Here is a 14713-nt window from a genome sequence, read left to right as displayed (position 1 = left end):
AATCTCTAGAACAAACCAAAGACAGATACACTGATGTAGAGGCACTAGGTTCACACACTGAAAGAGCGCTCCAAGGCTGCATCCTAAAGGCCCATCCTTCTCAAATGGCAGGATGCATACCACTGTGATACAGCTTCCAACAGCTCAGAAGAAAGACAGCATCACTGTGATGCAAACATTCCTGGTGCATCTTTCCCAAGGGTTCCTCCTCCTACCGACCTCCATCTCAAGGACACTTCACACAGGAGAAACCTGACTCTCCCCACACTTAAAAGCCCCTGTAGGGCTTCCCTGGTGATGCAGTGGTTGAGAGTCCGCCTGCCGATGCAGGGGACGCGGGTTCATGCCCCGGTCCAGGAGGATCCCACATGCCGCGGAGCGGCTGGGCCCGTGAGCCACGGGTGCTGAGCCTGTGCGTCTGGAGCCTGTGCTCCGCAACTGGAGAGGCCACAACAGTGAGAGGCCCGCGTACCGCAAAAAAAAAAAAAAAAAAGCCCCTGTCAACCACCCCACTCTTCCAAAGGCAAGAAATCCAGATGATCAACCCCAGGGAAAATTCCCACGGAAGCCCAGCAGTCTTTATTGCAAATGCGAGGCATGTTCCTTCTTCTCTAGTTAGATGTCTTAGCATACGATCAGTCCTAGAATATTTAACCAAATACTGAAACTTAAAGCAAAAGTCAGAGGAGATGAAGGGAAATGGTAAGACCCTAGCTAGACACAGAAGTAACTCCCAACATGGTGCTTTGGTGATCCAGCCAAAGATTTCCTAAAAATAGCTCAAAATAAACTCCCCATGTTAGAACCACTCCACAGAAGAGGCTTCCAATTATAAACAACATTCACGGAATACAGAGGCTCTTAAATCCTGCTCTTCCTGGACAAGTCCTCCCAAGCCAGATTCTTCGAGCACTCACCGATTTCCATTCCACTGGCAGTCTCCCAGCATGAATGCATGCACTTTCCCATTGGATGCACAAGTGGCCAGCTGTTGCCCCAAACATTCGACAGCTGCCAGGCAAGAGTTTTCTTTGTCATTTTAGCCAGACAGCAAATGCTGAAATGAGCTCTGGTGCTAAAGTGGAGGCAGCAAGAGGTAAATTCAAAGCCTGTTTTCACTGCCTTGAAAACTGGAGGAGGGTCACCCAGCATGAACATAGGCTAAAGACACATTGTGGCAAAGGCTCAAGTTGTTTCCACCAGGGAATTCAGAAAGACTCTGAGGGACAGGTTTGCTGTGCTAAAGATGTGTGGACACAATTTGAAGAGCTAATTAGCCACAAAGTTCAAGGGCCCTGGGACAAGTCAGGGACCAGGAGGGTCAATTGGCAACTTGTAGTTACAAGTCGAATGCAGTTAGAAACTGGTATGTTGGTCACTTTGTTTAATTTCCCCGTTGAATCCAGCTTTGCTTCAATACACCTGTAGAGAGAAGGTAAATACAGAAGAAAAGAGTTCACAGAATTTCAATGGGGGGAGGAGATTTTTTTTTTTTTTTTTTTGGCCATGCCACGAGGCACGCGGGATCTTAATTCCCCAACCAGGGATAGAACCCGCGCCCCCTGCAGTGGACGTATGGATTCTTAACCACTGGGCCACCAGGGATGTCCCTGGGGGAGGAGATTTTGACCTTCAGAAGCCTTGAATTAGAACAATTTCTGCCTCGTTAAATTCTAAAATATTCCCCCTCTGGCTTATCATCTTCATCTTATCCCCCAAATCTAAGGATGCCCCTCCGCCACACATGCACACACATAAGCACTGTCTTTGGTTTCCAACATTCTCTCCTTGGTACGCTCAGTACTACACTCTACTATACTCTTCGTATGCCCTCCCATGGTAATCTCAACACAGCAAATGTCATGTCTGGGCAAGTTATTTTGAACCAATCCATGCCTCAGTCTCCTCACCTGTGTAATGGGAATAGCAACAATATTTACTTCGTAAGACACTTTGTGAGATGTGAGATTGAGGTAACACAAGTCTCTAGAATGGTGCCCAGCACACAGTACCTGCACAAGAGTGTTAACTCTAATTACTGTCATGTCCATCCTCAGCCTTACTTACATCTCAGCCCAAGGAGAGAAGACGCTGCCTGACCTCACTTACTAGCTTCCTGCACTAACATGAAAGAATGGGTGTTGCTGAGGAACTTGGGAAAAACAAGGTCTCATGGGAAAAATACACAGGCCCACCAAGGCTGGTGCGAGCCAATGTAATCCCCTTGAATTATTTTCACCTTCGCAAAACTGCACAATAAACTAAGAAAATGATGTTTCCTACGCTGTAAGTAACTGCTAGGCTCTGCTACTAACAATTGCCACTCTTGATTTACAGAAATACTGCAGCATCCATTTGCCATCACTGTAAGGTTTTCTTCTTTCCTCTCTCTACACAAAGAGCCAGTGCCATTTTGAATTTTTTTTTTTTTTTTTTTTTTTTTTTTGCGGTACGCGGGCCTCTCACTGCTGCGGCCGCTCCCGCCACGGAGCATAGGCTCCGGACGCGCAGGCTCAGCGGCCATGGCTCACGGGCCCAGCCGCTCCGCGGCACGTGGGATCCTCCCGGACCGGGCCACGAACCCGCGTCCCCCGCATCGGCAGGCGGACTCTCAACCACTGCGTCACCAGGGAAGCCCCCATTTTGAATTTTTGATTCCGAAGTTTGTAAACTGTACCTCTTGACCTCCCACTCTTAGCCTCTTTACATGTGTCCCAGCTCCCTTTGAGACATTTCTAAAACCCTGTTTCTATTTCCTTCCTCTTTCCTTCCTCAGGCAAAATCTCCATGCCCTTTAAAGTTTCCAGCACTCAGTCCCATCCTCTCTAATGATTCACAACGGAGTGACTCAAAATTTCTCTCAATTACAACTGCTGAAGTTCTTACTGCTGCCCAGAAGAGTCTCAGAAGTAAGTTGGCAAATGCTTGAAATGTTGCCTCAGGTAACTCCAGATTGGAGATAGCTCCATGTCTAAGTCAGTGAATCATCTTCTCTCCTTTCCTCTGTTTTTCTATGTGCATGTCTCAAACCCTGTCGTCACCCTTCCCCTCCTCAGGACCTCAGGATATATCACATCCCTAGTCCCTCTTCTTCTTTTCCTAGTGCCACATCCCTGGTTCAGCCACAGACTCTCTGTTCTAACTACCTTCTGCCCATCAATCCATCCTGCATGCCATGGCTGGGTAAGTCTCCCAGGAGCAAGGTGAGGGCCCCCAAGGCTGTCCATCCAGGCCCTCCACCAACGTCCAGCCTTAGCACTGGACCTTTGGATGCACGCAGCCACCAGTGAAACTGAAGAACTCATGCCGGCGTATGCTCCCAACTTTTCCTGCGTCCAGGAATTCCAGGAACACTGATCCTTCAAGGTTCAGCTCAAAGTCCCTCTTCCCACAGCTGGAAGCCTTCTCTTTCCCTCCTCCAATCCCCGTGCCGCTTCTCTGCAGCATCCCCTTCCCCCCCGCCTCCCCTCCCCCTGCCCAACTCTGCTCCAGCCACGTTGGCCTCTTTGTTCTTCCTCAAAGGTGCAGGGCACACTCCCACCTTTCAAATCAATGGCCAATTCCCATCTCCCTTCCAAATCCCTACCCAAGTCTGCCCATCCCGAGGGGCGGGGCCCGACCCAACCACCTGATCCGGAATTGCCGCGCATTCCCCGCTGCCTGGTCTTCGTTGCCTTGCTCTCTTTTCCCCATAGCATGCCATGTACTTGTTATGCTGACTGTTTGCTGCAGACACACCTCCACTTCACCCCAACTAACTTCCTGAGCTCAGGGATCTCTGCTTGATGCATTCCAAGGCACCAAGAATAGTGTCTGGCATGGCGTAGGCACTTCCAAAAAAAACCCACAAACACTGTTGAACAATTTAACTGCTGTTCATCTTCCACCCTCCTCTCCAACCAAGAAAAGCGTTTCTCATGGAACACATTTTAGTTTGATTTAACGGTGTAGTCATTTCCAGGCTCAACTCACGCTCAACTCCAGTTGAAGTCACAACTGAGCCCCAACTGGAAAGCTTGACTTCCACATCTTCCAGCCATCCGCGTTTATTACGTCTTTTATGGAGACAACCAGAGCTCACTTACATGTTTTTTCTTTCATCTTTTTAAAAGGAGAGAAAGTGAGAAAGACATATTGGGCTGTTTTATGGCCCAAACTAGATATTCTGTCAACAGGAAGTTCAAAGCACACTGGGCCCCAACACAGAGAGAAAAGCTGGTGGGCGTTTCCTAAGTTCTGCCCTGCGGATCCGTGGAGATGCTCCCAGGGCTGCACAGCAGGCTGGCTGGGAGGCCTCCAAGCTCCTGGTCCCAGCCCTTTATCCTCCTCAGTTATGCTGGGAAACCAGCAATGGCACGTTACTGTGGGACACGACTTACACTGAGGGACACAGAGGCTCCTCTCCTCACCGACTAAACTAAGAATGTGATTTTCAAAGGCTTGGGCCTCCCCAGACTATATTAGCATAAATAAACAGCTCTCCAAGTGAGGACCAGGGGTCCTTAAATAATTTCAGGGGGTCCCTAAGGTCCTCCCTTTACCAACTATCTGTTCGAAGCCAGGCTTTCCTCATATGGTCCAACCAAAACAGCATGTCGCAAGAGAGTGAATGCGGAAGCAGATATGAGACTCTAGTGTCTTCTGATAAGCCAGAAATTGTAGAGATTTGCAAAAATACAAAACAATGCCCTTCTTCTGGCTTTTTTTTTTTAATTTTAGAAAATAAAATTTAAAAAATAAAGTTATTTATGTGAACATGTAGTGGTTTATTGCTGCTATTTTAAGATGAATTAACAAGTTGTTTTTACATTTCTGTTTCAATTTCTAATGTGATAAATATTTATAGATATAACCCACACGGACAGAAGCCCTTTGGAGTCTGTAACACTTTTTAAGAGTATAAAGGAGTCTGAGAACTTCTGATACAAGCCATGTCTCAGCTACCTTCTCACCCTCCCACTCCTCAAAAGAAGATCTTGGCAAAGAAGAGGGATATTCTTGTTGAAATGGATGGGCTGTTTTCCAAAATAAATACCTCATTGCTTAACTTACGTGGCAGAAAAAGAAAAATCAAAAGGAAGGCAAAAAAGAAGCATCAAACAGGAGCCGCGAAAGAAGAGAGGTTTTTTAAATGGATTTTATATGAAAATATCTTGTTTCACGAAGAATTAACCTAAGGGTCTTCAAATGTATGGGTACCAAGGGGGAAGGGAGTGGGGTGGGAGGAACTGGGAGATTGGGATTGCTACATATACACTATTGATACTATGTATGAAATAGACAACTGAGGGAAACACACATAACATCCCCTCCCTTTTGGATTTCCCTCCGGTTTAGGACACCACAGTGCATTAAGTGGAGTTAATGCACTTAATGCACTGTGTTGTCCTAAACGGATGGGAAATCCAGAAGGGAGGGGGTGTTATGTATACGTATGTTTGATTCATTTTGCTGTGCAGTAGAAGCTAACACAACATTGTAAAGCAACTATACTCCAATAAAAATTAATTAAAGAAAATAATGAACCTGAGGTTCTTAACCAGAAGCTTCTCGATGGACCCTGGAGGACCCGTGGATCCCCTGAAATGATATGCAAAAGGGTGGTCTCTTGTGCTGATCCCAAAAGATCCAAATGTTTCATCTGATTCGCAAAGGAATCTGTGACCAAAGGTTAGGAATCTCTGGATGCTAATGTCAGTTCTCAGCTCAGGGAACATATTTATTATCCCTGAACCATTTAAACTAAGTGTAAAACGAAACAAAATTTTAAAAATCAACACAACTTTTATAGGAACTCAAGATCTTCTTCTGATCGTGCTGCACCCTTTATCTTGCTGAAATCACCAATCCTATTAACTTGCTTATCCAAGCAAGAAGGTCCTCAGGGATACAGCCTTCTAAAGTCATCTTTGGCATGTCTCCAAAAAAGACATACAGATGGCCAACAGGCACATGAAAAGATGCTCAACATCGCTAATTATTAGAGAAATGCAAATCAAAACTGCGATGAGGTATATCACCTCACACCAGTCAGAATGGCCATCATTAAAATGTCTACAAGTAACGAAAGCCGGAGAGGGTGTGGCGAAAAGGGAACGCTAATACACAGTTGGTGGGAATGTAAGTTGGTGCAGCCACTGTGGAAAACAGTATGAAAGTTCCTCAAAAAACTACAAACAGAGCTACCATATGATCCAGCAATCCCACTCCTGGGCATATATATGCAGACAAAACTATAATTCAAAAAGATACATGCACCCCTATGTTCACAGCAGCACTATTCACAATAGCCAAGATATGGAAACAACCTAAATGTCCATCGACAGATGAATGGATAAGGAAGATGTGGTACATATATACAATGGAATACTACTCAGCCATAAAAAAATAATAATAATGCCGTTTGCAGCAACATAGATAGAACTAGAGATTATCATACTAAGTGAAGTAAGTCAGATAAAGACAATACCATACGATATCACTTACATGTGGAATCTAAAATATGACACAAATGAACTTACCTACGAAACAGAAATAGACTCAGACGTAGAGAACAGACTTGTTGCCAAGGGGAAGGTGGCGGGGAGATGGAGTGGGAGGTTGGGATTAGCAGATGCAAATTATTATACATAGAATGAATAAAAAACAAGGTCCTACTGTATAGCATAGGGAACTATATTCGATATCCTGTGATAAACCGTAATGGAAAAGAACATGAAAAAGAAGGTATATATATGTATAACTGAATCAGTTTGCTGTACGGCAGCAGAAGTTAACACAACATTGTAAATCAACTATACTTCAATTTAAAAACATACAAATAAAAAATAAAGTCGCCTTTGGTCATCTCTCTGAGGGACTGCTGATTCGGGCCACGGTAGTGGACAGTTACTGTTTTCTTTTCAGCCCACCACCCCGTTTGGCTTCTGTAACAGAACTGGGGGGTTTTGATGTTAAAATCTGAGAGCACGTGAGCTGAAACCTGTTTGAACATGGGGAGGCAGTGTGGTGTGGGTTTGCTTCTGAAGAAAGGACCCTGGTCTGTGGGTCAGAAGACCTGGACTTCAATCCAGTCGTGAGACCCTGTCACCTAATCTCCTTAGGTTGACTTCCTCCCCTGAAAAGTGATGGGAGAGTTGGCAACTCGCCATCAGGCTGAAATGAACCCCCGCAGAGGTGCTCAGGGGCCAGGAGCTCTGTCTTCTGTCAATCCCACTCCATATACCACGGCGTGAAGAGGGTGTCAGAAGCTGGACCAGCACACAAACCTTAGCACCAGCTCCACGTCCCCGCGAGGAGCTCTGGGGGGGCCCCCCTGCTCCCTCCCAAGGTGGCGGCCCCCTGAGACATCCTCAGCACGGCTGTTCACATTCTTTCATCTCCCAAGTGGATGAATGAAGCCCTCCTCAGGCGTTATGCAGGACAGCTCCAAGCCAAAGCTTCCCCTTCAAGCACAGAACGTGGCTCAAGGACACTCCATCGAATGGCAGTTTCCTCGCTCCCCCTCACCCGCTGATAGCCTTAGAAACACAGGAGAGCTGAACTCTACACAATGAAACCAAACTTTACCATCGTAACTCATAACCGTTATTTACGGAGCATCTAATACATGCAAGACATTGTGCCAGGAGTGTTACATTCATTCCTGTGTGGAACCCTCACTCAGGAGGCACTGAGATCCTTCTAGGTTACATAGGTAACAGGGTTCAAACTCACAAGCTCAGACCTGCTGGACTCCAGAACCTCTTCTTTGCCTGACACCAGGCTGCCCCTTCCTCTGTCCGTTAACCATGGGAACACTGAGAGTAAAGTTCAGGCCAAAATACCAATGAGGCATTCATTGCATCAAGGGGCAATTTTACAGAAGTCAGTACAAATAAACTCTGCTTTCAGTAGTCTGGGTAAATCCTCCCAACAAATGAGTAGCAGACTGACTGACAAGAGAAAACTTTTATGCAGGAGGTACACGACACATACTCAAGTAGACTGAATTGGACAAATATAATTTCTCAGCACTTAGTGTGTGGCAGACACAGTTTTGATCATTTTCAAATAAAAAGATGTTGTTCATGGTAGTTCAGATAAAACATATTGTCTCTCAGGCTCAGAGGCCATGACCTTGGCGAAATGCCCGCCAGGAGCTCTTTTCTGGGGAGTAAAACTGCTGACAAGACGATTACAGATTCAACCACATCACCGGGGCAGATGAGGAGGCCTTAATATCTACGATCCAAACTTGCCGGAGAGGGCCCCTGGGTCAGAAACTTTTACCAACACAAAAAAAAGAAAAAAAGAATTCTTTTCAAGGAAGTCTCCACACCCACTGCCTCTTAAAATACACTGTTGGGAACATAGTGGGTTCTCAAGAAATTGCGCTGGATGATCACACCAAACTTAGACTAGGAAGTGTGGGTGGATGGACAGTGTTGTGAATAATTCTGGGGTTTGTTTCAAGTCATTAAAGATCTTCACTCAACACGTAAAGTCGATAGAGAAATAAGACTTCCGTTCACTTTATACACTCTGCAAAAGGCTTCCATGCATGGAATCCCACTTGGTTCTCCTAATGGCCCTGTCAGAGGCTGGTGTCACTCACCCTGGTCAGAGAAGGGGCCCGTGATGGAGTGACTTGCCCAAGGTCACCGTTTAGCAAGGGGTGAGCCGGGATACAAATGTACTTCTTGGGATTCCTAGTCCTGTTACACTTTGCGTTACATTAAGCTACCACAGTGCTTCATGAGACACCCCGTTGGACGATCTCACTTTCATATATTAACAATTTTAGAAGGCGACACGCCAAAGAATGGAAATGTCGTACAACAATTACACATGAGAACTTTCAGTGATACCGGCTCTGCCCCTCTTCCGGGGGTGGCCATGACTCAAAGGCTCACAGCCCCATCAGTGGGGAGTGGGGGGAAGCAGAGGTCCAGCTGTCCCCCAGTGTTGGAGACCTGGAGCTAGGGAGCCAGAATACCACCTGGCACCCCGTCAAATCTTACACAGAATGTGCGCTAACTTAGCATCGTTCCAGGTAAAAGTGACAGTCCCAGGTGAGGTTCCTTTTAACTGCTGAGGGCCAGGAGACCATTTCTTCCAATCAGGTCTGCAGTGCCCATCTGGCAATGTCTTCAGGACAGAGCCTGCAGTGCCTTTCAGGTGACCCTTTAATAGGGCACCTATCTCACCTGCGTCCCAACCTGTCAAGTTGCCAGTGTAGGAAGAGCCCGGCCAGGGTAGGCAGAGGGACCACAGCGGGGTAATTCGGTCGTTTCTATCATCATAATCTTGCTTCAGAAGAGAAATGGAGAAAAATTCAAGGAGTGCATCTAGAGGCAACATGCACACTCACCTTCTCAAACCTCAGAATCAGCCTTTTTAATAATTTTGTTTCTAACACAAAGTTTGATATAAACACAAAACTACCTTGAGTCCTCAACTCATACAACACTAATAATAATGAAAATTACATCAACTTACACATTGTCCCTTATGGGCAGCTTCTCAAGTACCAAGCGCTGGCCTTCACGTTCCATGTTCTCAGAAACTTTGTTATTATTCCCATTTGACAGATGAAGAAATTAAGGCTTCCAGAGACTTAAAAATTGTGCCCAGGGCTTCCCTGGTGGTGCAGTGGTTGAGAATCCGCCTGCCAATGCAGGGGACACGGGTTCGAGCCCTGGTCTGGGAAGATCCCACATGCCGCGGAGCAACTAGGCCCGTGCACCACAACTGCTGAGCCTGCGCGTCTGGACCCTGTGCTCCGCAACAACAGAGGCCTCGACAGTGAGAGGCCCGCACACCGTGATGAAGAGTGGCCCCCGCTTGCCACAACTAGAGAAAGCCCTCGCACAGAGACGAAGACCCAACACAGCCATACATAAATTAATTAAAAAAAACTGTACCCAAAGTTACTCAGGCAAGAAGACGTGGAGCCAGGATACCTGGCTTGGACACCATCAGCAAAACTTGTCCTTCAGTGGATGAATGGGGGCTGTGGGGGGAGTGTTATATACATACAGTGGAATATTATTCAGCCTTAAAAAGGAGGGCGCTTCTGACACATGGTACAACGTGTGAACCTTGAGGATATCAACCTAAATGAAATAAGCCTGTCACAAAAAGACAAATACTACATGATTCCACTCTTACAAGGTCTCTAGAGCCAAATTCACTGAGACAGAAAGTAGAACGGTGGTTGCCAGGGGCTGGGGAAAGGGGGAAACAGAGAACTTTTGTTTAATGGGGACAGAATTTCAGTTCTACGAGATGAAAAGAGTTCTGAAGAGGAAGGGTACACAACAGTGTGAATGTACTTGATACCCCTCAACCATACACTTAAAAATGCCAAGATGGTAAATGTCATGTGTACTTTTACCACAGTTTAAAATATCCTTTAAAAAAGAAGAGGAAAAGGTCAAACACAGACTCCTTTAACCTATATCAACCCAGAGGAATATATAGTAAATTTCAATTATTCTAATATAGAAATCTACAGTGGTACAAAAAAAAGAAAAAAAGAAAAATCTGTGTCCCCAGACGACTTGTATACGGGGATTTAAAATTCCAAAATAAAATTAGAGACCTGAGATTTTGAATACTTAAAAACAAAACAAAACAAAACAACTTGCTCTTGGGCAGGAACACAGACAATCTAGTGCCAATTTCCTTTGCCCTCCTCCCCAGGTTCCCCACCATCCCATCTGCCCATTATATTTAGACACCCTTCCCAAGAGAATTGAGCCTCAAAATAACCCTCGAATAACTTTGACTTGCACCGAAACAAGACCAGAAGGTGAACACCATGCACTGCTGGCCAGGTCAGAGCACACCTGCCGTTTTCCAGCTGACCTCAGTGGTATTCGCTGGACACCCTGGTGGCCAATACACCTTTCAAGGCAAATGGGCCCAATCTGGATTCCGGATCTGAAGCACCACCTTGCAAACTACCAACCCATCCTCAACACAAGCCAGGACTCCCAGAACTCCACTACAGGGAACTGCAGGACCAGAAAAGGACGGAGGCATATGCAGGATTACTTGACACGTTATTATCTCCACGTTAAGGGAACTGCAGGACCAGAAAAGGATGGAGGCATGCAGGATTACTTGACACGTTATTATCTCCACGTTAATTACCATTACTAATGAAGGTAACGGGTCTTCCTTTCATAAGTAAGATATGTTTTAAATCTTTGAAAAATGTTTTCACACCCACTCTTTCATGCCCTGGACCCCGAAGCAGGTGAGTCGAGCATCTTTACCCCACTGTTCAGAAGAGCAACTAGAAGTCAGGGTTTGTCCAAGGTCAAAAACTAGCTGGCTGCAGCGTAGAACTGGAACCCACCCATGTTATTCCTTCCGCAACACCTCCCTCCAGAGAGAGGGCTGGCCGGCCTTGCAAGGAACAGGAAATTGAAATGGCTCCTGGTAAGGCAGTCAGCCTGCCAACCTCTGAGAGAAGCTGACAAATGACCAGAGCCCGCCCTGAATCAAAAACACCTCCTCCAACGAGCGGCCGACTAACCTCTTCCCACCTGCGGCGCTGAAGAAATAAGTTCCCAGAGTCCACCCCCCACCATCCCCATCTGTCCACGGATAGAACCACGTTAGGAAGGAAGCTCAGAAGGAGTGAGATGCCGCTGAAGAGCTGAGTTGGAGAGGCAGCTTCCCAATGTGAACTCATCAGCTTTATTCCCACTCTCATCACATCCCCGACACACATCTACGCTTACTCCTTAATCCCCACCCCTTCACCACAGAACTGCAAGAGGGGCGAAGCAGAAGAGCACTGCATCTCCAGAGAAACGGCATCGGCTGCAGCACCCACCAGGCAAACGTGGTAAAACCCGGCTAAAAGATGGGAATCGTGTGAGAGCAAACTCATGCACTTAAAGTCATGCATCATCTCCAAAATACTGAAACAGATTCCAGTCACTTTACCTGAGTTGTTTTTGCTCTTCTGCCTTGCATGCTGTTGTTATGGCTCATTTGTGGGTTGGTGGCACCTTCAGAAAGACAGTGAGATTTCCTACAGGGAAGTGTGTTATAATTACTGTACGGAAGAGCCTCTTCGGCAGCAGCTGGTGGCATCTTATGGTTCCCAAGATCAGGAATATCAGACACCAAATTCCGACAGTAGCCTGCAAATTTGCCCCTCCGCCCCCCGTCTGCCGTCACCCCGGAGGTTTTCTGGGGAGCATACAAATCCCCCAGTGAATTGGCACGTTGACAGGTACTGAGCTGCCGCGGACTCGCCGGGGCTTCCATCCCCCGAGTCTCCTCGCAATCTTTCTCTTCGGCAGAACCCAAGATCTCTTCGTTGCTTGTTAAATGTTCTTGGCTCAGATCAGAGAGTGAGAATTCCAGGCTGTCCTCCCGCCAGATGTCTGCAGATTTGGAGCGTTTCTTCTTAAAGCTCGCCGTCTCCGTGAAAGTGGGCCCATCGGATGTATAGGGATGCTGCCTCCTGCCTCCCTCCGCCAAGTACGTAGCGTCATCCCCGTAAAGCCGGCTCTCCTCCGAGTCTGGCATGCTCTGCACAGAGGCTGCTGCGAGGACAATGCTGCTGCCTACACTGGGACTGACAGAAGAATCCGTGTAAGACACGGGTCTCAAGCCCATATCCACTCGGTCCACCCAAATGGGGCTCCCGAAGTCCTCCAGGGTGCCTTCTTGGGAGAAGGGCTCCAAGCCATTTTCAGCCAGGGACTGGGGGATACTGGGAGTGCTGCTGGATCGGGTGGTCACTTCGGAGGTCCTGTGGATCACCTTCCCCGAGGAGGCGTGCCTGGTCCGCCGCACCTTGTGCGACAGGCGCAGGGAGCGCGACGTGTGTTTGCGCCCCAGGCTCGCATGCTTTTCTCCATAAAACTCATGCACTACATTTTGACTTTCTGCGTTTCCCATGGCTTTATGGTCTGTAGCAAAGAAAAAAAAAAAAGAGGGGATCATTGAGTCATCCAATGGGTATAGGCAGTTAACAGGAAGAGTTCAGCACACAGGGACGGCAGCCAGCTTGGCAGATAACAGCGCACCTATGTGCACCTGGCAGGTACTTGGACTTTTACGTGGTAGCAGGTGAGAACTAACATCATCTACTGAGATTACTCCTGCGGAGATATGAAATAAGAACATAAATAAAATCATTAGAGAATTACACTTGTCTCTGCCCGGAGGGTAGCTGCCCACCTGGCACAGCACAGGGCTGCTTTCATTGAGCTGGCAACCGTTGTCTTCTTCTACTTAAACTCTACAGGTGTATATTTAAAGCTCTATGCCTATCCATAAACTAAAAACTCTGAAAAGTACAAACCAAGGTGTCTGCCAAATGAGTAACTTTCTGTTTCAAATTACACATTTCAAAAAACCAAGCAAAACTCAGAGGTGCATTGGATAACCTCCCTCTCTCCCAATGGTTTTGTTTCATTCTGACTCCATCTACACTTCAAAATCAATCAAAAATGGAAAAGCTCAAGATGTAAGTCCAATCAACTCTTCCTAATAAATCGAACTCAAGAAGGAAAAGGGTTTTTACCTTAATTCCACAGCATTCTGAAAACCCTGATTGGGAGGTTCGGGTAGGGGCTGTGAAGTGGATAGGGAGAGGGAGATGGGCAAAATGAAATAGGAACCCCACTCTCTGCTTAGCAGCTAAACTAATGGGTTTATTTCTGGGAGCAAATCCAACCTGAGAACATTAATCTGGTACAGAGTGCCCTGCAAACAGAAATTCACATGATGAAATCACTAAATATCATTCAGCCTTTTGGGGCTACCCAGGTTAATTCAACTCCTTCCTTAATATTTTTCCAGTCTCTCTCATTGGTCTGAGGACTGTTACCCAGAGCAGAAAATAGAAAAATCCTCAAAGTTCAACATGTGTGACTCTATTTAGCCTTATTCTCCTTGCTCAGCAATGAGGTTTCTCTAGACTAGTTAAGTGGTACACACTTAAGATACACACATGAAAATGGCCAGAAAGGAAAGAAGAAAAATAGAGTAGCTGGGCACATCCCTGAGCTGATTCTTCCAATCATCTACATAGTCGTTCATTCAGAAAATATATACTGAGCACCTACCACATTCTAGAAGCCAGAGATACAGCAGACAACAAAAGACACACATTCCCCATGCTCATGAAACTTATATTCTAGCCAGGGAAGGGATACAATAAACAAAAAAGTGAAAGGTACCAGAGGAAAACAGGAACAAATTTATTGTAACCATTACAGTTTGAAACACCCTGAAACATAATATACATTCACATTGATCCAGAACCACTCTATAATCCCACTGTTCAGTCTCAAAGGTGGCTTAAACTCCTATAAGCACATCTTCACTGAAATGAAATTTGTGGCAACAGGAAGGGAAAAACCTCCTCCATTGAATCTTCCGATGAGTTCAGAGGTAATTCATACAGACACCAGATGTGAAGCTATTCCCATACTGGAATATTCCCTACCAGGTCACACGTCGTATGATTCTGAGAGCGAAGTTTCCAAGAAAGAGAATCTTCCTTTTACTAGTAGCAAGCATACTTCAAAGCAATAAGTTCACGCCTCCCTGGCTGACGTCTTTAAGAAGCCAAGAAAAAACACAGAAACTCAACTTGGTGTAGGGAAAATGAAAAGATGCACTGTCCATGCATAACTTGTGTTATCTACATTCCTAAGAATATCATGTACTACATTTTTGCAAGTAAAATAAATAA

The 14713-nt window shown here is 46.2% G+C and overlaps 1 protein-coding gene across 5 annotated transcripts in view; it reads right to left on the bottom strand.

Annotated features, from left to right (window-relative positions):
* TIAM1 (TIAM Rac1 associated GEF 1) overlaps positions 1-14713 on the bottom strand; it is a 407413-nt gene that overhangs the window by 124498 nt on the left and 268202 nt on the right. For all 5 annotated transcript variants that reach the window (XM_027101391.1, XM_027101428.1, XM_027101400.1 and 2 more), the window contains one exon: positions 11944-12920. In XM_027101391.1, the coding sequence (XP_026957192.1) occupies positions 11944-12909 (966 nt within the window). In that variant the 5' untranslated portion in view covers positions 12910-12920. The remainder of the gene's footprint in view (positions 1-11943; positions 12921-14713) is intronic.

This window comes from Aethalodelphis obliquidens, unplaced genomic scaffold (assembly GCF_003676395.1).
Source record: "Aethalodelphis obliquidens isolate GAN/ISIS:26980383/991018 unplaced genomic scaffold, ASM367639v1 scaffold1, whole genome shotgun sequence".
Taxonomy (NCBI): Eukaryota; Metazoa; Chordata; class Mammalia; order Artiodactyla; family Delphinidae; genus Aethalodelphis; species Aethalodelphis obliquidens.
The sequence above is the reverse complement of the archived record's forward strand: the minus strand, read 5'-3'. Positions and strand labels throughout refer to the sequence as shown.